At 39.2% G+C, this 27,104-nt stretch overlaps 1 protein-coding gene across 9 annotated transcripts in view; it reads right to left on the bottom strand.

Moving 5' to 3' along the window:
* Nucleotides 1–27,104, bottom strand: part of adarb1b (adenosine deaminase RNA specific B1b) — a 112,594-nt gene that overhangs the window by 35,800 nt on the left and 49,690 nt on the right. For 3 of the 9 annotated variants that reach the window (XM_067515076.1, XM_067515071.1, XM_067515075.1), the window contains one exon: nt 4,921–4,956. The exons of 1 other annotated variant lie outside the window; for it this stretch is intronic. Coding sequence is in view for 2 of the 8 variants with exons in the window: in XM_067515069.1 (XP_067371170.1) it covers nt 2,850–2,949 (100 nt within the window). In the remaining 6 variants the exon portion in view is untranslated. 5 more of the 9 variants (XM_067515077.1, XM_067515072.1, XM_067515070.1 and 2 more) reach the window with 4 other exon arrangements.

Here is a 27,104-nt window from a genome sequence, read left to right as displayed (position 1 = left end):
TAATGGCTGTGTTCTATTCACAGTCACTGAGCACTATACCAAGATCCTCAACTCATAGTTCAAAAATGTAATTACTATTGGATTTATCATTCACTTTTATTGCTGTTAGAAGTTCTTAAAACTGAATTAAAAATTAAAAAACATACACAATCAACCACATACATACATATCTATATATCTATATCTATAGATGGATATAGATATAAGATTTTATTCCTTTTATATGTTATTTCCCTGAAGTTTCTATGTGATGATTTACAATGTAATTGTAAGTTGGTTCTTCACTTAAACACTGACAACACTTCTCTCCCTCTCCACTTTGTTCCATCGTGCTTGTTTAGGTGGGACAAGTCACACTTCTATCTTCCCTCTTTGTCCACTAAGCCTGGTGTCATCATAACTCCACCCACAAGCAGATGTTTAATTATTCGGAAATTAAAAACACCTGTGTTGAAAAAGCCGACAACAGAAAGAGGTTCTGTGATTTCATCATGATGTAAATGAAGCATGCAACTCCAACTATTCATGTAACATTAGTGGATGGAAATGTGCATTCATTTGCATTTCTATTGCCACTTTTCTCAAAAGTCAGTCGGAATTTGTGCTACACTTGGATGGAGAACCACTCACTGTTATTGCACACCAAGAGACCAGAATAGAACACAGCCCTCATTAGTGTTATTAGTAACACCTGTGCTTTTCCTCACAAGCCCAAAACATAAAAGTATGAGTCAACGTTCTTTGAATGGCAGTCAAATTATACCTACATCTTTCGATTTGAATCAGCACTGTAATGATCGTGTTTTGATATCTCCCGGTATGATATACATGCATACACAGCCTTAGCTGTAAATGGAGATAAAATCCTCTTTTCAAGTTCAGTTAATATCTCCTTTAAACTGCAGTTTCTAGGTGCACAGAAAATAGAAACAATAGCCTGAGATCCAAAGTTAAAATAAATATGAACGGTATTTAGGTCCAGCAGCGTGAGACAATGCTCTTTAAACAGGAGACTGTGGTCAGCTCTGTAATGACTGTCCTTGTAGAAGACACTAACCTCCATTTAATGGACTGTTCAGTCCAGTGGTGCAGCACTGACTCTGCCCTCTCTGTCACGGGAACCGAGCAAAGAGATTTCCTTGAGTCAGTGTCACATTATTCTACTGATGATATCAAGTAAGTGTGTGACCTCGTCCTCACAGCTAGCATTAGCATAAACTGCTAACCTGCCAGGTAGTCTGAGAAGCACAAGTATTAGGCAACTTATCAGGAGGCTCCCAGAGCGGGACATTAAAGCTAAGTGAGAGAGCAAGCAGAGCAACCCTGGCCCAAAGTCGTGCTTAGTCATCACTTCTCAGTACGGTGCAAAAGTGCCACTTTCATTCCCATGGTGATAAGGGAGAGTGAAAAGGCGGGAAACAGACCTGTGTAATGCTGATGGACATAGTCAATCTCAGGCTGAGCAGGGTAGGAATCTGCCAAAAATGCAGCATCAGCAATAGTGGATTTACTTGGATGAATGGACTCGGCCCGGCCGGGAGAGTGAGGTGTGTGTCAAAGCAAGTGGCTGAGACATGACTAATACTGCCAGTGAGCTGTGGCCACCTAAGTAATTACTACCTTTGCTGTTAGACTAATCCCCAGAGCAGAGCAGCAAACTCAGGAGAGAGCAGCTTAGTGCCTCTGTAGGGGCCCCATCACTCGACTTCAATTACACAGAGACACGGACCTGTCTCACTCAGAGAGAGAATGGGGGGGGGGGGGGGGGGGGACGGGGTGCAAAGGAGAGACTGTCTCATTATAAATCTTCACTCAATTAAATAATCCAACTCTGAAAATGTGTGTTTATTCAACACACACTGGCTTTACAGTATGTAGAGACATGTATTGGTACTATTTCTCTGACCCAACTTTTTTGTGGTTTGGTTTCTATTAAAAAAAAAAAAAAAAAAACTTTTAAGAGCAATTAAAAAAACATAGCACAAACCCATTCATGCTAACACGAGTGTAATGTTATTCGTTTTTTGGTGGTAATACTATGTTAAGTGCATATATTTAGCAACCTCCTGCCAATTCCAGCTGAGGAACTTTTCGACATGCAATCTCTAAATTAGGTTTCCTTTATCAATAAAGCCTAAAATGTATTAGAATTACTAAAACAATTTTCTAATGACATTTATGGTTTGCTGATTGCATAAATGTTTGTAAAGTTCAAAGTAGAAAAGTACTAATTATGTATTCATGGACATAAATCCTGAATTGCATTGTGTCTATATGATATTGGATTTCAGAACTTTTCTTACTATATTAATTTAGTATTATTTATTAGGAGAAAATATAAACATTTTATCAACATTTCTGACAGAACACAAACAGTTCAGAATTACCAAGCTTTTCAAAATCACACTTGAATGATATACTCTATTAAGTTTTGAACAACGATTGCAGGTCGAGCATGACTTCCTCTACAGCGACAGACTGTGTAGAAACGTTTGCGAAGTGCGAGAAGATGAAAATTAATTTCTTGGTAAATAATGACAAACGTAATATCAATGAACTACACATATGCCAAAAAAGAAAATAGAAATACTAAACTTGCCCAGTGGCAGTAAATGAAGTACATTTTGAACACACATAAGCACAAAAATCACACGGAAGAATTTGAAGAAAACCTTCAGAAACAATAAGTAATTTCACACCAGTTTGCTAATGCTATTAACAACTGTTCACAACTTCAAACCTAGCAGACAAGTGAAAGAAATAATGAATCAAGTGCACAGGTCTGCTCCTGTGCCAGTCACTAAATGTTATCAAGTCTACAAGAAGACAGCTCAGCATCACTCCTTTACCTTTACGTTCGGAGCGTTTCTTGCGCCTTCTCTTGAACCTGCGTCGGATCAGGCAGTAATAGGAGCCCAGACTCTGTGTGCCGTTGTTCAGAAGGGCCATGCTTTGTCCAACACTTTCAAAAATCAATTAAGCTGTCTGATAGCTCTAAACTACCTGAGACCAAATTAAAGTTCAGCTGCTCACACTGGGAACAGATGCACTTGCTCTAGCTGTCCTGCCTCTCTCTCACACCTCTCCAGATTGTGCTGTCAAGCTAATAATATTCAGAATGGCGAAGTCCACACACCTGCAGCGTTTCTTTGTTTCTAGTCCTTCCCTCGTAACTCTCTTTACCTCCCTCCCTTTCCTCCTCCTCCGCCTCCTCTCGCTGTCTCTCTCCTCTGTTGATTCCATGTCTGCCCTTATCAGTAGTAAGAGAGGGGAGGCGATGGAGTAGAGCAAGAAAAGAAAAAAAAGGTGGGAACTATAGCAGGGGAGCGAGACCCATGTTTTCACATGGTTGTGAATTGACATGGGGGAAGAACCAAACTGTTCCCCCCTCTATAAATGACTGGCATCGCTAACAAGTAAAAACAACCTTGTCTTCCCAGGCATCACAGGTTTTGGTCATCACATATGCAAAACGCACAACAGTCAAACTTTATGACAAACAATTTTCTACTTGAAATGTTAAAAGAAATTTGTGCTGGACTAGCAGATGTTTATGTCATGGGCTTAAATAATAGGACTCACTGAGACTAGTGAGAAGAATCACTAGAAGCAAATACAATAAGAAATATTGTGGCTCCCTCTAGTGGTTATTTGATGTACTTACACCTATGACTGCACTAACCATATAGTGGCAGAAAAGTTCCTAGTTATCTACATAAACTGGTTATGAATTGGGATCTGAGCTTCACCAAAGTCACAAATATCAAACACCACTTGTAATCTGAATAAACACAATCAGTCATAATCTTTAATGTTTTTACTAAACACACCTGTTACACATACAAAGCGATGGAGGAAAAAGTAAGTGAAGTTTTTAACCTTTTGCAAAAACCTCAAGCAGGCACTTCCTGTAGCTGGGAATTAGACCTGTACACTGTTGAGGAAGAACTTTAGATCCTTCTTCTTCACTGAACTGCTTCAGGTCATTTCATAGCATTTCCACTGTACTTCGGTGTTGAGGTGATGTTTTCATGTAAGTACTCGGCTCTCTTTTTATGCCAAAGGTACGAACATCTCTTCTTCGAAAACACTTCTACCTTTTTTTCCTCTGTCTCCAAGGCATTTTCCCAGTTGTGCTGTGGAGTGTCAAGGTGGTCTTTGGATAACTTTAGAAGTGCTGCAATGTGGTTGGAGAACAATGGACACCACCCCTAAATGTTGGCCTGTGGTTGACTCATGAACATAGGTGCTAACTAACTCCAATGATTCCTTCTAATCTTTAGCTGTTACTTTTGGTTTTTTAAACCTTATTGAGCATCCTGCCCACATCTAGAGAGTAGCCACACTATTTGGCTCATTTTACAGACAATACATCTAACTTTAGACTGATGAATATCTAAAGTAAAGATTACGCTGTTACCCTTTCCAGCAACATGCAAATCAACAACTCTTGAATAGGTGTTCCGAGCGTAAAGCATAGCTCACATCAGCTGATGCTGTTTGTGAATAGCACACTTACACAGCTTGAGTGTTTTTGTAAGTAAAGGTGGTTCTAAACCACACTTCCATTTTCATTTCATTGATTGGACTCCACAGACTTGCTAACATTTGACTCCGGTTAGCGTTTGGTTTTATCAAAAGCCTATTGTTGCCATTACTTCTTCCAACATCACTTGTATGATTAATGGGTTTGTTTAATAAAGACATCGAAGAACATCACTGTGTTTTATAAGCTTAAAAATAGTGTCTGTTTACATTTGTGACATTGGTAAAGAGCAGATCATATTTCATGACCAAATGTGAAGTTACATACTTTTTTCTTGCCACTGTATCTTCCAAACAGCAATTTTAAACCATAAATGTCCCACTTTTAATCACAAAACAGACAAGAAGTGGACAACGTAGAAAAAAAAAACTTACCTTTGGCCCTGTTTTCCTGTTTGTGATGGTAAAAACCTGATGGAGAGAAAAACAAGATGTTCCAAGTGAATTAATGGCCGAGAAAGTCTCTGTCAAAGATGTGGATTAATGACAGTAAAAGTAAAAGACAGTAGTGGCAGATACAGAAGCCAGAGACAGAAACACAGGCTGGGTTGTTTCCACATTATCTGGTGTTTCCCAGCCATATGCTGAACGAATCGTTCCAAAACCTGGTGTTTCTGGACAGTGACAGCCATTGTTTGAAGTAATGGAATGCAGATTTTTTTCCAGTCAAAGTGGAAAACAGCTTTTTTTTTTTTTTTAAATTTCTGCTCTCTGTGCTACTGTGTTCAAGGCTTCCTTGATAATATATATTTTGACAAGCACAATGCCCTTAGTAAGAATTTACATGTGCTCTGTGTGTGTGTGTATGTGTGTGTGAGTGTAAAGTGTGAACACTAGAGCATGGTCTGCCTTTTTGTGTTTGTGTTTCTGATGTTGGTGGAGAAGACGACATGAAGCAAGTTGAAAAAAGGCTCAAATTACCTCCTGTTTTTCAGTGACAGTAGGAAAAATCTACGAAATCTAGGAAAAAACAAAGCAGACCTTCCCACTGTTATACGTCATATACGTACAACTACTACTTTATCATGTACAGTACAATGCATGAGTTTGGCATATTTATGTTATTTGTTATCTGTTTAAATACAGTTTTCTTAGTAGAGCACCAAAAGTACATAAAATTCTAAAAGTAAATTAAAAAAAATGTAGTACATGTACATTTAGAACTTCTACTTAGTACTTCAACTTGAGCAAACAATTTCAAGTTCTATTGCTACTTTGAGTATTCTTTGAGGCAAGTAACTGCACTTTTTATATTGACTATTGAGTTTGTGTACTTCTACCACCTCTTGTCCCCATGTCTTAGGATGATGCACTGCATCTGGGTGATGATTCTAAACATGCAGACAATGCAACTGAAGACTTATTAATGGACCACCTACTGTCTCTATTCGCAGGCCAAATCACTCAGTGACTGATGAACTCTGGTCAATGCAAACCCTGAAAGCTTTGTGCAGTATTAAAAAGACACAGCTTTGGATTCCATCTACTGAACTTAAGTCATCTGTAAACAACTCATCTGGCTGACGGTGTTGCTGCAGAGCCAAGATGAAATTAAGATTGATCCATTTGCAGGAGTGTTCTTTGCCATTCATTAGTCTAGTTATTAAACTGATTTTAAACACAACTATGGTCTTGTACAAATGCTTTGTGATAAGAGGACTTAAGAGGATGGGATCTGTGTAGGTAAGAAATCCAGTGTCTCATTGTTATACACTGTGGTGCAAAGTCTGCTAGACTATAACTAGTTATGTAGGTAAGACAGAACCTTTAGCAATATAACAATGTTTTATTTTGCAGTTATTACACCTTTCATAATTTAGATACTGACGTTGGCACGCAAAGTTTCCAAAAGAAAAGAGTGTAAGTCTACAGAGTGCTAAAAATAACACAAAATCTACAGGCGAGTATAAAAAAGTAGAGAGTGAAGTTGGGAAGAATAGCAGATGAGTAGGGAGTGAAAAAATAAGACAAAAGCTTGTGAGGCGTAAACGAAATAAGAGGGGGGGGGCGGGGTATAGAAAAAACCCTTGAGAGGGAACATAAGATGCAGATGAAGTGAGGAAAGGTTAGATGAGGTGAGACAAAAAGGAACAACATGTTCCCATAAGAATGAAACAATACAAACCAACAAACAAGTGCTACAATGATCAAAAACTAGGATCTTTATCACGTTGGGGTTTTTTAAGGTCAAGGATGCTGTTTTCACTGCAACCCAAAGCTTGGTTTTTAGGTCGGGGCAAGCCAATTAAGCCCATGAAAACAAAGTCAGCATAAAGCAACTGAAAAATAGAGAGAATAACTGCAGAAAAGGCAGATGTTAGAACAGGAAAAAAAAAGGAGCTTGACAACAGATTGGGGTTATGAGTGTGTGGGCCACAAAAGTCAGCATGAAATCCGCACATTCATTCACATTCTTCCGTGTGCGAGCCAATCATAACTATAGCAAGCCAAGTCTCACCACTACTGCTTTGGCTGACTGTTTTTTGTTTGGCTTGTTTTCTGGAAGGGAGACCAGTGGGTCCACTTACCTTATTATTTAAATTTATAGCGACTGTGCAAAGAGCTGCAGACATTGGAGAGTAGAGTGCACGCTACACAGAGGCACATGCTGTTCCACTGGCAGAGATTTTAACCAACCACTCTCTCACTCTCTCTCTCTCTCTGCATTTCCAACACATACTAAATGGACAAGAGGCAAGAGGCTGCGGTCATCCAGCCAATACTCTGCGGTTATCCAGACTGAATTTAATAGAATTCCAGACTCAAGTTACAACTAAACTCCCGGTGGCCTTTACAGTGGTTTGACAGTGAAGCACAATCATTGACAAAAACAGCCTCTTAAAACAGTTACACAGGGAAGAAATCCAGGCTACTGTGGTGAACCCATCTGTTACTTCATAGATGTACTCACAGTAGACTGAAAAGCACAATTCGAAAGCACAAAAATAGATTCAGTGGGAACACTGCTTTCACGCCTTTCTAAAGCTGTTCATCTAAATTAAAGAGCCAGTTCTAGGGATGAAGAATTTAACTTGTTAATTTGTGCTAAACTGCCACAATAATACTGAGAATCACAAAGAGATATATTTTGTAAGTGTGTAATACAACCAACATCCAGTAACGACAGTAAAACCCTGCGGCATCATTAAATGACAAATCACATTTTTTCTAGTGTGTCTTAGGTTCCGTGTCAAGTTTAACTAGCTGTGACAATTTCTTCTCTTAATAAAATGTCGCTTCAAAAAATTGCTTCCTATGTAAAAAAAACTAGATTCCTAACTACACACAAAATGTATTCAAAGGTTTATCTTAATAAAAGGTTTCAGCCTCCTAAATAGCATTATTTTATTATATCCCTGGTCACACCAAATAAATATCTTCTGAAGTTGCAGTGTTTTTGGTTCATTATTGCTACTTTGTGGTACTTTCTGCAACCTAAGAGGGAATTTGGCCCCTATCACAAAGCCCTTTAAGCAAACGATCTCCGAATGGCCCCTGTGAACAGGCAGAATGATTACAGAAAGAAAGACCTCTTTCAGTGTTCATATCAGCACCTGACGATTATTTTAAGACAGAACTGACAAAATGGAAACCTGTGTTTACAGTGTTACATTTATAACGTGTGAACAGGAACCTTCAGTTTTACCAAAATAAAGCAAGTTCATTACCTTGGAGACTACAAACAATATCCCATTAAGGTCACAAGCTACTTTTCTCTAAAACAAGTGAAAAGAAATGTGAAGAAGAATATTTTAAAAAAACAAACCTCAGAGTGTTCCCTTTGATGTTGATAAAACGCTAATAAAAAGACTAAATTTTTCCTCCTTAAAGATGAAGAATTGCCACTGCGAATAACCACATGTTTCAAGTTGCTACAGAGACCCAACTAAAAAGCTAACATGTAGATAGAAGCATGTCCCGCAGTGCTGGAATACCTGAATATGAAGGCAGATGAAAAATATCCAAGCAGGAGTGGAGTTTCATTGCCTTGTGAGGAAGTCACGTTCCTAAAGCAACACTCACTGAAGCTCATCTTGTGCACAGGGTTTGGCAAGAGTGTAATAGGGAGAGATTGTGTGTGAGAGATTAGCAGAGACAGAAGTCAAGCGCCTCAGAGAGCTTTCAGGGCTGAGAGGTGGTGTGTATGTTTGTGTGTGATTGTGTGTGGTCAAATTATGGTCTAATGGGTGGAGACCGCTTGTTGGCTCTTTGAAGACTGAGGCGGCGGCAGCAGGTAGATGGAAAAATGGTCCAGCTTTGATAAACTTAACCGAGGTAATTGAAAAAAGAAAGCAAAGGAGTTAAAAGCCATTTGGCACTGAGCTGAAAAAAAAAAGACAATAATAATAATAATAACAATAATGACTGAGACAAAAAGTCAGTCAATCCACTTCACAATAAGAGGAGTGCGTGACAGTAAACGTCATCTCCTGGTTTTCAGCCAAAAATTAGGCCAATGGCTCATTAACAACTGGCCACAAACACACACCACAGTCTATCCAGGGTCGTGATAAGCCATTGAATTCTACCCCTCCCTCTGACCTAGCTTTTTCCACACAGTCACACACACACACACAGAGACACACACACGGGGACACGGTTTTAATTAATGCATCATTTAATTACATTGGCATGTGAACGTATTGTGATTGACTGTGAGTGTGTGTCTGTGTGTGTGGGGGAGGTAGAATCTGGATCACCATGGACTGTTTTTCTTCATGACGAACATCTGTCAGTGTTTTTGTTTTACTGACACTTGTCCAGCAGAGAGCAGCACTGCTACAGCATGGGATAGTACATAGTGCTGTATATGATCATATAACTCATATCCATATGTATCATATTAAATCTTTGTTAAATACAATGTACTTTTTCAAAACAGTGGCAGCTGTAGCCATCATGGGGTTTGCACTGACCAACTCGCATGTGTCAGTGACTGGAAGTGTAAAAATAATGACACATTTGAGTCACCCCAGCAGCAGAAGGTGCTGACTAAGAGAACACATCAGATCGGACACTTTGGTGACCTTCTGCCAGCAGTACTCGAAATAAATGTCACACTGCTCAATCAGTTGCCACTTTTAAAATCAGAAGTCATTGGACAGCGCAAGATGAGCCATTTCCCTCTGTTTCCACTGTCTGTTAGCCAAACTAACTCCAGCTTCATACTTGACACACAGAAACAGGAGAGGTATCAAGCTTCTGATCTAATGGGCCCACATGCTTAACCTAATGCAATATGAAATATCTTTTTTGTGTGTCTGTCCAATTTTAGTAGATAAACAACAGTCACTAGCAAGGCATTTATTGAAAAACACAACTGGCAGTGTGGGAAGCCAGTGAGGGATCAAATCATTAATACTGCACTAATGATGCCTAATGGTTGGTAAAAGCTTTGTGAAAGTGGGTGGAAGCTGCTGGGATCAGTTAGTGTGAACCTTTATGATTGTCATGCCATCCTGATGATGGCTCCTCATGTATCACTAGAACCACATGGGTTCCACACCCTCACCAATGATGGCAATTACTGTAGTGCTGACAAAAACTCCACAGCTATTTCAAATTCAGGAGGAAACCAAGAAATAAATCAAAACCTGAAAATGCCAAATTCTTTTGCCAAAATGCTAGTTAAGTATATTGACAGGCCATCTGTTAGACAAAACTAAGCCTTGAAGTCTTCTATAAGTTCAGGTATAGGTATGGACATTAGACAATAACTACTGAGAATGAGAATGAAAACTGCATTCCTTAATAATAACAGTGAGGTCAAACAAGATGGAGATCGCCTACTCTACAAATAGTCAAATGTAAGGAAATAAAAACAAAAACTCACATGTACACAGTACCACTCCACTAAAAGTTATGTATAAACAAACCACACTGCCAAAATAATCTACTTCCAGAAGCTTCATAAAAGCTGATTATTTGCTTTCTTTTCAACAACCATCTTCGTTAACATACAACAGATACCAGCTTTTATATTTTAAACTTTGTCAATCTAAACAGGAGTCTCCTTCTGATCTAAATAAAAGAGCCTCTAATAGGAATGACTTAATGCTTCCTATGGGAGTTGCCTTTGGTTCCCAAGCACAGGACCAGGTCCCACCGCTGGGTGCGGTTACACGAGACTGATCCACTGTGCGCAGTGCTTGGGGCTTTGAGTTTTTGGCTGGAGCTTGACCAATGGCACTGCATGTGTGTTCACACAGCAATTGTGCGCATTTCTGTCCAATATGAGGGGAACAATGGGCAGCTCTGTATTAGCCCCCTTTGGCAAGATATCCCCCTGAAGGGCAAAGCAAAACAAGATGTTAGAAAGGGATGGCCAGCAGACTTCAGGCCACACCGCCTACATTCAAATGGTTTTCATAGTTTATGGTTGTTCATGACATACTCTATCTTAGAGGGTTTAACCCATATTAAGCCAAAAGGGAGGCTGCAATGTACAAAAACATCCCCTCTCAAATCCCATTGAACTCCAATGCTTCTCCAGTTCTCTTTGACGTGCTCCAGTGAATACCCACCAACATGAGCTACTTTGTTTTGATTTTCTTCCATAGCTGTCAACTTGTTCCTCATGTCAAACTGCTGCAAGCAATGTTTTGAGGAAACTAGAAATCCTATTAAAAAAAATGCATGTTGTCATGGAAACACTGACAAAATCCAAGTTGGGCTCCAGTTGCAGGCAAGGCTGGTTGACACTGGATGTAATTTTAGAAAATTCATATAGTTCCTAAAATCGTAAATGTAATGTACACAGTGCTAAACATCAGATCCCAGGTTCAGGAAATGAAGGTAAAGTGTAAACATGATGACTTAAACTTGGGTCAAAAAGAAACTGTGTATTTACGGGTCACTGTGATCAAGGTTTTTTTTCCCTTTAAAGGATGCTGGAGAACATTTAATAAATTGAAGATTTATGTTAGTAAATTGATGTGGCCAAGAGCCACACATATAGCATGTAGTGTAGCGAGAGGAGATTGGGTGTTGTTATCCCTATATAACAGGCACGAACATGTCTTCTTCAGTATTTCACATCTTCGACGTTGCATTTTTTAAAATGTAATTGTGTACGTCACCAAAACATAACATGCCAGTTGTATCATAATATACTTTGTTATCCTTCCAAAATATTGAGTCTATAAGAAGCTGACTCTGTAACTTGGAATTAAAAAAGTGCCTTTACACAACCTACTGTGACTATTTTATGAATGTTATCTGTGCTTTCCTGTATTTTTACAGCAAAAATAAAGAAAGCTCTAGCAGCTTGTATATGTGTTGCATCTTGACAGAAGCAATAACAAGAAATGACCTGGAGTGGAATTAAGTAATTTATTCACAATGCAAACACTAACAGGCACTAAAAGCTGTCTGACTTAACTAAATTGCAGCAAGTCCACAGGCTAACAAGCACTGATTGTACTGTCTGACTCTGGCAGACCCGAAGCTCCTAAGTGGTCTGTCGGGCATTCCTTAGCATACAAGCTGCAGTTCAACACATATAGGAACTGACGAGTGCTGTGAGTCTCTTCCAAGCATGTGGGTTTGCACAGGTCTGTAGTAGTGAACAATCTCAGCAGTGAGCACATATGGAAAGCCCTGAGGTGGAAACATGTCTGTTGGCCACCTGTGCAGTTATTCTGGCATGTGACAAAGTAGAGAGCTTTTGACTCGTCAAACTCTATCGCAGGATATGGCTGTTTGCTGTATCAGTTACCTCGATTGATATCAAAGTATCAGTAGAAAAGAGTACTTTGTCCATTTTTGGTCAGCATATTGTATAAACATTAGTTACTCATAATGCACTAGTGAATATCTGTCCCACCTCCCATAAGGCTGATACAGAGTACATTGCTTCCCACCCTCTTTATTAGATGTTACAACATATAGACGTCAGCATTTTCTCCTGTGACGAATGAGCCTCTGCTCTCAGCCAATTTATCTTTCTATTCTGCTGCATGCCCTTGTTTGAAGGCACAACCTTCCATTTCCTGTGTTACAGAGACGAGGGGGGGGGGGGGGGGGGGGGACTTGAGGTCACAGGAAAAGCAATGCATCTGGTCACAGAGGGGAAAAAGACAAAAAAAGAGAGGGTAGGGAATTTAATTATCAAGGCAAGGACAGATGAATGAAGTGAAGTGAGATAGAACAGGGAATAGAAAATACACAAAGACTGATAGTATATTAAAAGGCAAAACAATTATTGTTTGTATTGCGATTATGTAAAAGGCTCATTTCTTCATCTTCACTCAGTAGTCAGCTCTACTGTACTATCATCAAATAGTGAAATATAAGCCTATGGAAGCATGCCCTAAAAATGTAAGGGCAACTATGCAACACACGCTAAAAGGGGTTTTACTGCACTGCAATGCGGTGTGACATTGAAGATAATGACTGCACTCACAAAAACAAACACACACCCACACAGATACACATGTGACTGCAGAAAAACACCTCTGAACACAAGAAACGTGAAGGTGAGCAGGAATGTTCACCCACTGTTTAAGAGAGATTTTCAGCACACAACTGAAAAGCTTTGTGAGATCCCATCAAGACATGACACTATTTTACTGAAGGAACACGTCGACAACATGGTCAAGATTAAAGAAAGAGAAAAAAGCTTTGATCTCAATCTCCTACTTCGGAGCGTTATTGGCAGAGTAACAACGAGAGTTAGACTTCGAGAAGTTAGTCATTGTGTACACAACATCATTTATGTTTTTTAGTTGTTGAACGAGTTGCGAATTTTCTTCACACAGTTTCTGGGTTTCTGCTGATAAACACTTTCTATATCATCTCCAGTTAGTTTTACTGGTTCAAAATTAGAGATTAAATGTCATAATTGTTTGCCTTTTTACCAACACAGTTGATATAATGTTGTGAAGGACATATGCTACTTTGTAAGGGGGGTCACAACAGCAGAATTCTACAATGCCTGACACCAATTTCTGGTGGCACGGTAAAAAAATAAACTGATGAAAGGAATATATTTCCAAATGAGCTTTTTTATTCCATTCCAGCAACAAGAGTGGGATGAAGCCATTGAAAAATAAAAACAAACCAATAATGTGGCATAGTATCTTTACTCCAGTGTCCCACTCCATTAAATATGAACAAAAACAAATGAAAGCACATAATAAATAAGCAATATGTGAGTCTAATATTGTGAAGACAATATTCATCACCTATTCCTCACCCGAAGAACTGCAGGTAGCTCAAAGAAAACCACAGAGGCTGGTGCACATACAACCTACAAACGCATTGCACGCACACGCACACACACACACACACACACACACACACACACAGGTACACGCACTTTTGCTGACAGTATTGTCAGCAGCTTAATAACTAATGCCATAAGGTAGCACCCAGATCATAACCAACCCGTTATAAAGGATAAGTTTGTTAGCCTAAACGTGCTAACATTGGCCTTCTTTAACGCTATTAGAGGAGCACGACTGCTACACTGCACCTGTACTTGCTGCATGGTATAATGTAAGCGTTGCCTACTTTCTTCTCTATGTATGTAACGTTACACTATAACCTGCTCATTAGGGTTGGAAATCCAAACTGTGTTTCAAATCAGAACCTAATAAAGTCTGTTATGGTAAAGTACAGCTTTACTTCAGAAAAGAAAACAAGAAACCGTGCAATGCATATGTCATGTCCAGTAGCACATTAAATCTGATCAAGTACTTGTATTCAAAGCAGCACCATGTCACTTAGAAAATCATTGCAACAGCAATTTTCCACTTTTTATAATTTTTTAATAGCTTAAACTTGAAAGTTGCTGAACCAAATCATTATTTCATGATTTGTGTTGTGTAGTGCGTGAACAAAATGATCATGAAACTTTGCATCACCAAGAAGGTTTAAGGTCATGCCAAAAATAAGCTATAAATCCTTTCCTCCCTCACCTGCTCCGATGGTACTACGCAAGCATCTCCGCGCAAAGGGTGCCCACGCACGTATTCAACCAAGTGTGTATGTGTATCTTAGGGAATGCATGTCTGTGCTCCTCTTCTCGGTTGGTGTTTCTATCTGGGTCAACCATCTGGGGAGCTGCCAAGGTCTTGGTAAAATGGGCAGCTGGCCATCACAGCTGGCTCACAATTACTCACTCTCAGTCACACTCACACACACACACACGCACAAGCACATGGAGCAAAGGGCTAAGTCACCAGGTAACATCTGCATTGCCACCGCCCAGAGCAAGCATCCAGCACTGCCACCTGAGCCCTCATTACGTTCTCTGGTAGCCAAGAAGTCAAAGAGAGGACTTTGTGTGTGAGCTTGTCTGCATAAGGCAAAAGTAGTTGAGAATTAGTCTGACTGCAATTATAGGGGAATGTGCAAATGTGTGTTTGTGTGGTCATGTATGTTTGTGTATGCAGACATGTTCCTCTGACACCGGGTTCATTCTCATTGGATAGGAATGTGGAGTTGAAGCTAATTAACCAGTTCTAAGATGGAGACTAAAGCGCACAGAACCACTCCAATCTCCTCTTCTTTCAGCCCTTCTATCATACAATGGTGGCTCAGGCTTTCCCACACTGCTTCTATTCAGTGGTCGCAGATAGGATTACAACAGAGGTATTGGAAAAGTAGGCCATGACACATTGTGCTAACAGTTGTGTCTGTGTGTGTGTGTGTGTGTGTGAGTGTGTCTTTGATTCTTACAGAATGTATGAGATGACACAACATAAAACCAGGGTGTCCAGGAAAGTAGGCTAAAACCTAACACCCGGTGAAATCAGAACAATCCGTGGGTAGCCGTGTTGGTGGGAGAGCAGCTAATACATGTGTACACAAACAAACACACTTGAGTCGCATGTGTTCAGTTTAATTTCCTGATAAAAACAGAATCTTGTGGATGCTGTTCATGACTAGTCATTTAAAGGCCGGGCGCAAGATAAAAGTGGACCAAAAACACGAACGGGAAAAACAAACTTGTACGTTCCAAAAAGTACAAGATAATCCTATTTCAACTGTGGCCTTCGTTAGATAATCCCGGACAAATTGTCCAAGAAATGTGAGCTAGAGCCCAGTGAAAAGCTCTTATGTATCGCTAGTGACACATCTATGTAACTGCCAGCCTAATTGCCTGGGAAAAGACTACGACACCCCTCATTCATATTATTAGAGTGTCAACACTTTCCTCTGTTCACCCTGGGGACTAAATTAAATGAGATCTGTGGCGATGTGGCAAAGCTCCCAGACACTTTAAGGAGGGTGGTCAATTTACCAAAAACTCTGTAAACATCATCTTCCATGAATTATAACAACTGAGATGCCACCTAACCTCAACTGCTGCAGTAGGTATGTTCAAACCCTGCTTTCTCCGGGTGCTGGATAGCTCCCTCGAGTTAATGTGAAGCAGAACAAGAAAACAAACTTAGAAAAGATGAATAAACCAAACTTGAGTATCTGTTTGTGCAAGAAGCGATTACCAATCACACTTGTGAAAGAACGATCCTGGAAAAGACCCATTGCTATAAATGCAGTAAAATCCCAGTCTCCTGGTGTGTTTTTGTTGACGTCAATGTGCCAAGACAAGAAGCCACAGAGCGGCAACTGAAGTATGGGCGCATCTCTCAGCCCAGCCTCGCTCACCCCAGCGCCTCGCTTTCCACTTTGTTTTTTCCTCTCTTTCTTCTTTGGTCTGCCCAACACGCGCCAACACAAACGTGGCTGTTTCCTTTTAGCGCTTTGTGCGGAGGTCCTAAATGACTGAATGTTTTGGTCTTGGCGGGCAATGGAATTAAAATTACAGTTGCACTGGGCAGCCCTCAGGTGTGAGTGTGTGCTAATACGGTTTGTAAATGAGTGTCTATTAGAAAGATGAAGTATATGACCTCCTTACAATACATGAGCCATAGGCAGTGAGTCAGTATCTATACGATAAAATGAGTTTGCCATCTGGCCATGCTGCCTCAGGCCTGCTCTACTATGGACCGTTGAACAAAGCAGATCTGACTTGCTCTTTGGGGGCTTTCTATCTGTCTACATGTCTGTCGAAATTTCTGCTTGCTGGTTGTTTGAGCGCATGTAGCTTCGGTAATTCACAAAAAGCTGTGATGTTGACAACTGCAATTTTTAAAAACACAAGAGGGAGCTGGGTTTGTTTTACAGGTAAAAAGGCCTTGAAAACAAGCTGTTTGTCAGATTGACCAACAAAATACATGATGCACTGAGGAATCATTGTCACAACTCTCAGTGAAAATAAATTACAATGGGATGTTAGTACTGTGCCACCCTTTCATGTACCTATCACAAAGTTTTCAAACTGAAATCAGTTCCTGGAATAACCATCATGCAACACCAATGACAACACTATTTTTTTAAATAAATAAAACCACCACTTGCCAAAGATAAGGCCATTTGCTCATGTTATGTGTTTGTGGTTGAAAGGTTTAAAGCCATTATACTGCGGTGCTGCATTTAACATCTACTTTCACCAAAGTTACATAAGGGTTACTATTTTAGTGTGCTAATATATTTAAGGCAGCACTGAATGCTTAAGAGACTTGAAGTACACATAAAAAACAAATCTGCTTAGAGAATATGTGCTTTGTATCCTTAATTATGAGGTCTGTGAGGCTTCTTATTGACAATATTTTAATTGTTTGCTTTCTTAAGTGTAGTTTACTTCTAATGTGTGAAAAATGCTCAGGGAAACTGCATTTGTAGTATGATTTCTTAATTAATAATTGTAAGTCATTGCCACCTGCTTTGGTGTGGAGCTACACAGTGGGACGAAGGAATAATTTACCATAATAAAAACATGCTGAATCAGAAAGGCTCCATTAGCATTTGCCTATTTTTTCCCATTAGATATAAAACAGAAGCAGAAATAGAGAAAATGAGGGGGCAGATAAACAGTACAGATAAAGGACAGAGAGCTTAGGATGGAATGGAAATGGTGCTGGGAGCAAATGTAAATATGAAATTGAGTGCTTTGAAGATGCTGAGAGACAGAAAGGTTAAACTTAAAAACAATTTTACTATGCTTTGTGAACACTGATTTGGTCTATTTACTATGAAATAACAGAATTTTAAAACTGAAGCTCATTGAAAACGCACTTAAAATACAGACCTACAGCAACTACTACTGTTAGATTCAATGACCAAAGCATTTGGCCACTGGTACAAAAGACACAGATAAAGTACCTTACTTGTTACGGTGTTGGAAGCCAGTGGGTAAAAGCACAGTGAAGACTCAATGGAGTACTGTTGTAAACAAATGTATTCATTCATTTATAGATTTCACCGACCTGGTATTTTGTTTTCACTCTTGGATATCCGCTTGCCTGAGACTGTTTTAAATGCTTGTTGTTCCAAAAGCAACAGGGGGCGACCACACAGAAACCACATTGCTATGGGTTGAATGTATATTAAGCTGGGAATATACAAACTACTGTTAGACTTAAAACTGTAAACTTTTAATACTCTTAATACTCTAGACCTTTTTTTTTTATCTTAAAATGATCCTACAAACAAAGATAATGATAAATCAACTGATCCCAATCACCTGGTGAGCACAGATGGATAGATGGTGACTCAACTAGTCGACCCAGCGCATTTGTCTTTTCCCTGAAGGTCAGTGTTTCACAAATATGTTGTAATTTATTGACGTGAGTAGAGTAGGCGGTGTGGCACACACAATACTCTATTGGTGTAATCTTCGTAGTAATTGTTTTACTACAGATTTGAGCAAGTATGAAAAATGTTTTATGTCTATACTAAATTTTCAGCTTTGTATAATGTGTATATGTTTCAAACAATATTACACATCCAGGCTATGTAGGAGGCTCTACGAGGCTTATGTGTGTGTGTGTGTGTGTGTTTGTGTACGTGGGAGAGATTCAAAATAATTATTTCGCACAAAAGCAACCTAACAAAAAGTTCGGGCACCACGGCTGCAAACTAAGCGCTCGAGTGCTTGGAAAAATATGAAACTGGCATGGCCACAATGTTTACATTTTTTACTGATGTGTTCTTGAAGTTATTTTAACAGATTCAAACTGAAACCCAATCTATTATTTTCTTTAACAGGCCTGTTCAATACAAACTCAAAATGAATGTTTTGAAATCTGCAAATTGCACCTTGAAAGCTACATTAAATTTACAACGGAGAAGTTCACCCTTATTAACTGTGTCTCTGGAGATTCACCCCATTTACTCCACTTTCTTTTTTTTGTCAGGCATGGATGCTTTACCACATACAGGAAAAAACACATTAGAACTTCCGAAGAAAATGTAAACCTCCTGAAGTGCGCAGCTAGATAATGTGATTTTGCTTTCTCTTTGTTGTAACATGGTAATTTGGCATCTCACATTATGTTACAATATTTAAAATTTATATTTTGAGTTTCCAAACAGTACAGAAAACGGCGTACCTCTATCTCTTGCTGTCTTTACACTGTAAACATGAGAGTGTAGTGATTTACTGGATTGACATGACAATCAATTAGACAAACTTCCTCCATCATCGCTGTTTAAGCACATCATCATTTCACTTATGACAGTCTAATCGATTCAGAAATGCCCTTATTTGGCTGTAGGTGCTCATGTGTGCAAAGCGTGCAGTGTAGGGGTATTCACTGCACAGAGCAGCAGCAGATAAGAGAGGTAAATTAGAGTTCCCTCCCGAGACACTCTCTGATGTGTTACAAAGCATCATGGGTAGAACTTGAGTGGACTTCAATGACACAATGTTCTGTTCTTCCTTGACTTAAAGAGACACATCCTCTCAGCTTTATTTGTAGTATAGCTAACTTTGACTATCTGGGTCACGTGTTTGCATTATGGTCAGATTCACCTTTATCAGGGCAAAGAAGAAAACTCTGTCCCACATAGCAGGTCAGTGGTAAAGCACTGCGAGGCTGGATTTTTATGGTTACACAATTGAGGAAAATGCATTCATGGTATGTATTTGGTACACGCTAATTATGTTTTTACTGAAAAATTCCAAATTACGAATAAAAAGTGATGTAGAGGCTAAAATGCACGTACACACTGTGTAGGGTTAGTTGCAGGCTGGCAGTCGTGTGGTAAAATGCTCAAGGCAATGTTTATATAACCCGTTTCCTAACATGGGAATGGGTCACACTCAATGCTGCAATGATGACACAGAAAGATGAATAAAACAACAAGTAAAATGCCTAAATGCTGACTAGCTCTACAAGGTATGATTCATGCCAGAAGTGCAGCCACACAAATGGTGCTTGCAATTACAATGGAGTGAGATAGTGAAGACATATCGAGACAAACTAATAAGTAAAAGATGGGAAATCTCCCAAACAAGGAAACAGACTGTTGAGAGCAGCATTTTTGACGTGGACAGTCAACTAGGTCCTCGTCGTGCTGAGGCTGTTTTTTTGTAGCTGGAGATTTTGTTACTACTCAATCAGGCTCTTTGATGACAGCCAGCAAAAGTATAGCTTTAGCTTTATTGATAATTTGCCTTATTTACATTGTGTCCATGTTGACATGAAGACAAGGCAAAGGGGTACGCTGCTAAACCGGAAGCTCCCCAGCAGTGACAGAATCCATGAGCATCACAGGCATCTGGCCATGACAAACACAACCCCCACAGCCTTTTGACACAAGGGCTGCATTGGTGAGGGCTGAGGGATACAGGGCTATGTAATACTAGGGGCATGTTCTGACAAGTCTGAACCATGTCCATCCACGTCAGTTTTCACCCTGTGAATGTCAAAGACGAACAATAAAATAAGAAAGCGATAATGTTACATGCTAATGCTCAATTACAACACCAATTTCTGTTTACTACATTCAATTAAATGAGGACAGAGCTGGGAGACAGTTCCACGGTTTGGGTATGAAACTGCACCAGGTCGGAAACATGACTGTTTAGCAGCTCAGCCTGTCGTTGCTCTAACATCTTCCCAGAAGTCCAGCTGTAGAAAAACCTTCATCTGCACAAATATTTGTTTGCGATCACCCCAAAATGCTGTCTTGGCCTGTGTGCACACAGACAGCAAGTCTCTGTTCTTTACTTGTGTGTAGTACAGAAAGTATTTGTTTATTTTAATCACCTTCATAATTTGGGTTACATAGAAATGCCATTACTATAGCAGCTTGGTTGTTAAAAGTACTGGTTAAAAGTACTTGCATAGTTGTTAAAAGTTAAAAGACAAAAACTGCACGTGAACCATAAGATAACCATAAACTCCTTTTATGTTTGGTGGCCAATGCTGTTCACATAGCAGGCTTTTACAAGTCCCAAACTTCTATAGATAAAAAACTATTTTCCTCCCTGTCCACAACAGACCGTGTGGCATGTCTTTATGGTGCAATTCAAACTGTGATCCCAGACCCAATTTGAGAGTGAATTATAATTAACTTTACATTAAACAGAAACTGTGGCTGCTATGATGCTTAAAATACACAGTAGTTCAAAGTACTGACCTGAAATTCAGACTTAACTGCAATTTACATTTGTGCTTATTCATAGCAGGGTTATAAAACTTCACAAGTTCAAAATAGCCACGTTGAGCTTCTCCTGTGTTGACAGATAGTAGATAAACAGCCAAAAGCTAAATTGCTTCATGTAGCAGTGGGGCTGCTGTTCTGCACATTTGCTTTCGTCCTCCTCAGCCTCGTTTTGGTATAAGATGGTGACATAGGTGAATAAGGCAAATGGCTTACCCCAGGATGTTTGGTGGAGCTCATTTGATACAAACTAGGTCTGTTCAGATTGTTTGCAACCACTCTCTATCAATTTCTCTACCACCCAAAGAGACACAAAAGTAATGATGCTCACTCCAGAACATGCAGTGATGTGCAGACAAAAACTCACAGCCTCACTGACCCGGGGGAGATACAAAAAATGGGGGCAGGCAGGAGAGAACGAGATGCAGTTATCCACTGCGTTAGGAGGAGCCTGGGAAGCGATTTCCTCCTCTGATACAACAAAACCCAAACCTTACCAGTGAAGAATTTGTCAGGTAAATACAGAAGAATAATTCCATCTGTAAAAATGATGCAGTTTACAGTCAACTAACAATTCATAACGTGCATGTGAAAATCTACAAGACAGAGAACTAAAACATGCCGGCAGTTTTGTGTCATTTACTGCATGCAATATTTAAGAAGAGTCCCTTTTTAATTGTATCACAAACCAATGGTTTGGCATTCAAATAGACCACAACACATACTACAGTACACTGGATATGTTTTAAAGTGAGTCAAAAAAACGCTAGTAGCAAGTTGGCTTTCTCTTAAATTACTAACAACCTTATATTACTAACAGACAAAGGTAAAAAGGCTGCGTGTGCAGAAAGAAGAACGTTACTTTAGATGATGAAATGTTCTTCCAACCCCCAAAAAAGTGTCATTTTCCAAAGAAATCTGGGTGTACAGTAAGTGGTAACAACTTGAGCAAATCTACAACATCAATATCAAGGCCAATCAAGGCCTTTTAATGACACTGTGAAAACTACACAAAGCCTTACCCATCTTGAGTCATTTTCTGTAGTAACTAAATGAGCACTGGGTAAAATAGCTGTCAAATCTCCTCCTCTACTGCACTGTTAAAAGCCCCTGAACATGTGCAGCACTGAAAGCAAAGAGCGACCCAAACAAAATAAACTGCAGGAGGCACTTTCAATTAACGACAACCACAAATGGCAAAGTCAGCAGTGCTGCTTTGCTTTGAGTAACAAAATAGAATTTACCTTTATTATAAGGACATTTCGTAGGTGCAGAGGCACTTGACAGTTGTTCTGCACCTAAACTGCATCTATGGTTCAAAGGCAGTTTTCAAACTGTGTCGGTATTTATGGTTATAATGGGGATTAAGAGGCCCCATCAAAATGTTCATGCAACAAGATGTTCCTGTCTCTGTGGATACAAATACTACTGGAAACCATTGTAGTAAAACTTTTTACATTTGCATAGGTCAGAGCTAATACAGATAAATATACATCATTCTACAGTAGTGCATAGGTTTTTCTCGGCATCCAGATTCTGTTTTGCCGCATTTTGACAAATGCAACAAATGCTTTTGCTGCCCGACTAGATGTTGAAAGCTGTGAAAAATAATCGTGAACACAAAACCTTCTGTTCATCGTAAAAAAAAAAAAATCACATATATATTTTATTTGTTTACAGCATTCGCATCGCTTCAAATACACGAGCTGAACAAGCAAAACAGCTCACAACAACCCACCTCCTGCCAACATACACAAAGCTGATAATGAGTGACTCATCAGTGATAATTTGCTGCGCTAATTTTATCAGCAAACTTCACAGGCTTGGAGAAACCTCACTATGGCAGAACAGATAAACAGCACGAAGCTTAACACCTACATGGTCACACTGTCAAAGAAGCGCCATGTCGCGTGTGCACTGATATGTCAACACCCTTTTAGGTGAAGTTTGGTTTTATGGGTCCACTGACACTGTAAGAAAATTTCTAGATTTAAAATACTGTATATAACTAATATAGATGGTGTATTTTATTGCACACACCCTATTACTGCAGCAGCATAACAGGAGTATGCCACTATTAAATCTCACAACATGACTGCTAAGCTCACCTACTCTCTTTGTTCTCCATATTAATCCCAAAATAATGAACCTTACTATTTAAAACTTCACATATTGGTAACCATCTTGTCTAAGCAGTATGGCGCACACTAGTGTGCCAGCCAACCAGCTGGAGCAGTAGAAAAATGTGTGTGTGTGCCGGTTTGTGTCAGTGTGTAGCAGTATGCTGATTTGGCACGGCTATTCCACTTATTTCAGTTCTTATATAATAGAGATCATTCCAGAAAAATGTGACAGCAAACTCATGCCATGATGCAGTCGTGCTGAAAGGGCCACAGGGAGAAAACAACATCACTGCAGATCACAAATGTTATTCAGTCAATGAAGCCAATAAAATACACACAGGCGTATACTTGTAGCAGGTCCAACACAGACTGCTGCAATAACAATAAATAATTCTTTAGAAATGACTGTTCATAACTGTCATCCAGTTGCTTGTTTTTTTCTACAAGCATTGACTCAGCTGTATTTGATATAGAGTACAGATTCAAAGGCATCGGAAACTGCTATTTAGTAATTTTCAGAAATAAAAAAAAAAGAAAAAGAAAAAGAAAATAAAACTGAATGAATTATTCCTAACCACCAAAAATAGGTGAATATAAGGTAGCCCACATTCATAATCTGTAACTGCCTGTCCCGTTCAAGGCTGAGAGGAGGGGCGGGGGGGGGGCTAGAGCCTAATCAAGCTGTGAGTAAATATAATGGATTAGGCAAAATAATACATCTTTTGTTAAGGCATTACTAAACGGTTCTCATCTACTTGTCTTACTGTTACCTGGGATTGTGGCCACAGAGGCAGTATTTCAGCACAAGTTAAAATACAAGTCTTTAAATTAGCTACATTATGCATAATTTTTAATTTTTTATTTAGAAAAAAATTAACTAGGGTCACAATTTTTAAACTGCAAGCACCATCATTTTAGCTTTGACCAGGGCTGACGTTACCGTGCCTCACACATACAGGCCTGTGGTTAGTTTACATTACAAAGCTTCAACTGCTATTTTGGAAAAACCCAGAATTTGGTGTTTTTATAGATGAAACATTAAGGCGTTTAAGATCATATCTTAAACGAGATAATTCATCAGATTGACGATTGTTTTATATTTGAGACATTTCTAAACTAATGAAGTACATTCACAGGGAAACGTCTGTCTCTTTATAAGTCGTACTCAATAAAGGCACTGAGATAAGGCAGGATTTACCGCTACAGCCCTGACACTGCGGTAGCTGTGGCACTTGTGTAATGTATCTCAGCCCTCCTGTCCATTTGCCTGCTGTTGAATTCTCACTGACAGCGGTAGAGGTTGCTTGGCTTGTTGAAAATCTGGAGTGCACACAAACAGCTCATGCATGCACAATGTCTGATAGCGTATACACTCCATCTCTATTAATATTTGAAATCCTGCAGCTCAATCTCTCATTCCTGCTATTCCCCCCTCCCTCGGCCACTTTGAGGGCAGCTCCATATGATCCAACTTCTTTGTACTGACTGCTTGCTCAGTGAGGCGAAGGGCACTCTAAGAATGTGTCATCACCCGTGGTCACTAAATGCTGTCTGAAGAGCTACATTATTAGCCATTCTGCTCTGTAATAATGACTTAAGGAGTTATCTGGATTATTGTATGTGAAAATTATTTTCATTACTGTCACAATAACCACTTCTCACTGACTTACACATGGATAAAAACATGTCAGTCAGTTATTAATAGAGGACACTTCAAATGTCCTTCAACAACTTTTACAGACATGAGCTGCAACCGCCAGGCAAGTGAATATTGTCAGAATGTGCCCATTCACACCATTGTACTGTACCAATACACCCATTGGCCACTTTATTAGGTACACCTCTACAATCTAATGCAATCCAATACAGCAGCTCTCCCATGAATTCTACTTTGTTATATCTAATGTTATTATTTCTCAGTTTTTAAATTGAAACTGTTAGAAAGGTGATCATTCTACTCGCTGTTTATTATTAAGGGTGAAGTGGCATTATAAGCATTATAAGCAGAGTTGGTTCTAATATTTTGGCCACCTCATTCATTTTAAATATGGTGGAACATTGAAATCACCTCCTCTTATAATTTACTCCAGTACGACTCAAGATATCAGGGAAGTAAAACATGTCAGCTGCTTGTCCAAAGTAGCTAACAACTTTAATATTAAGCCCTGGTCTTGATATTGCTAGTAATTGTGCGTAATAACCTGAACACGGACGATTAATGACCAGATGAGTTCAGCATGATGATGGTTATTGATCCTCAATAATCCTCAAAAATAGTGTAAGTGGGCTACTTACTAATGGATTTTTATGTCAGAGAATAAAATGTGAAAATCTCAACTTTGTGTTAACTACAGGCCTTATTTCTAATAATCTAATTTATTTCTAAAAAGTCCAGGGGAACGTGTTTCACAGCTTGATTTGGCATTAATGTTTTTATGCCGGATGCCCAACCCTCCGATTTTATCTGGGCTTGGGATAGGCACCAAGGTGGCCCTAGAGCAGCTGGGGGGGCCACACCTGGTGGGTTGAGATTCAAACCCGCGGCCTTCTGCATCCCAACCCAATGCTCTACCACTAAACCACCCCCTAGTAGGACAAGGAAAACAGAAGTGCAGAATTGCAAAGGGATTTCGGGGTTTTAAGAATAATTTAGATTCTAAAAAGAATACAATAGTACTAAGAAATTTTGGTGCAAATAAAACAAATCTTGATAACATCGAGTAACATTTGCATAAATGTGGAATGCAGCAATGCATAAACTTATTTCAGTATCAATCACACATCAACTTTACAAGGATGAGCATTTTTGTCAAATACAATTGACAAGCAGTGAAATAGTAAAAAAAAAAAGCATGAGAGTGGACAATTTTTGTCAACTTTTGTAAAAATGTATTTTGAATGCACAAATTAATTTCAGTCAAATGTGTCGAGTGTACTTTTGCTTTCTGCAGTGTTCCTTCTTCAATTTAATCGTGTACACTGGACTCATTTTATAATGTGGTCCGCCCTCACTTCCAGTGTGACAATTGGCACTAGTTTAAATAACTGGAGAATATCAGTGTTTTCCATTTAGACTAATTGTTCACCTTAGATAATCTGGTAGCTTTCCGAGTCCAGAGTCCCAAATAAATGTAGACAATTAGCATTTAGCTTCTATGCCCCACATAGCTGTAACACAACCTCCTGCAGATTTCCCCAAGTCAAAATTAAAACCCTGTAAAATTAGTAAGATTAATCTTGAAGTTACGGCACTGGGGAAAGTTTAGGCACAAATATGTATGAGTTACACTCCTCTAAGTAAAGATAATAAAATAATGTTTCTTTCTACTTCATTTCTGATGTTGATTGCCGTTTGAACACCCACACTGATTTCCTGAGGGTTTTAGCAATAATGAGTTATTATATTTATTTTTAATCTGGAGTCAATCCTAGTTTGAAAACCAATTTGACTACGTCTTCTCTTTATCCGTTAAACACTATTATTAGCACACAAACATAAAACTGTACAATCATACACACACACACAATCATCTTTTCTTCACCACACACTCTCACAGTCTCCCTATATCTAGGATGCTAATTATAGCATGCCTATTAATCAGCAACAGCTGTAATTATACTAATTCCAGTGTGTAATCTGATCAAGGTGAGGAAGATCAAATCACAGCATATCTCTCCTAAGGCTTTAAAGGAGCTCAGGTAATGGTGGTGACTGCAGTGGAGTAGTAAAGAAAATAAGTTTACACCAAAGCAACATTGTTACTATGATTAGGGTTTTTTGGTTTATGCCCGCATCCCTTTATATTGAAATTGCATGCAGAGGGAAGCAATTTTTAACCTAAACCTAACATAATAACAATGTACTTTTAAGAAATGTTCCCTTGGGTTCTTGGGGAAATGCATTTTTGGTTCTCTGTTTGCTGAAATACTACTTTCCATTGTTTTGAAGAGAAACTGGGTGCATTGCAGTCATAT

The sequence above is a fragment of the Channa argus genome, chromosome 9 (assembly GCF_033026475.1).
Source record: "Channa argus isolate prfri chromosome 9, Channa argus male v1.0, whole genome shotgun sequence".
NCBI lineage: Eukaryota > Metazoa > Chordata > Actinopteri > Anabantiformes > Channidae > Channa > Channa argus.
The sequence above is the reverse complement of the archived record's forward strand: the minus strand, read 5'-3'. Positions and strand labels throughout refer to the sequence as shown.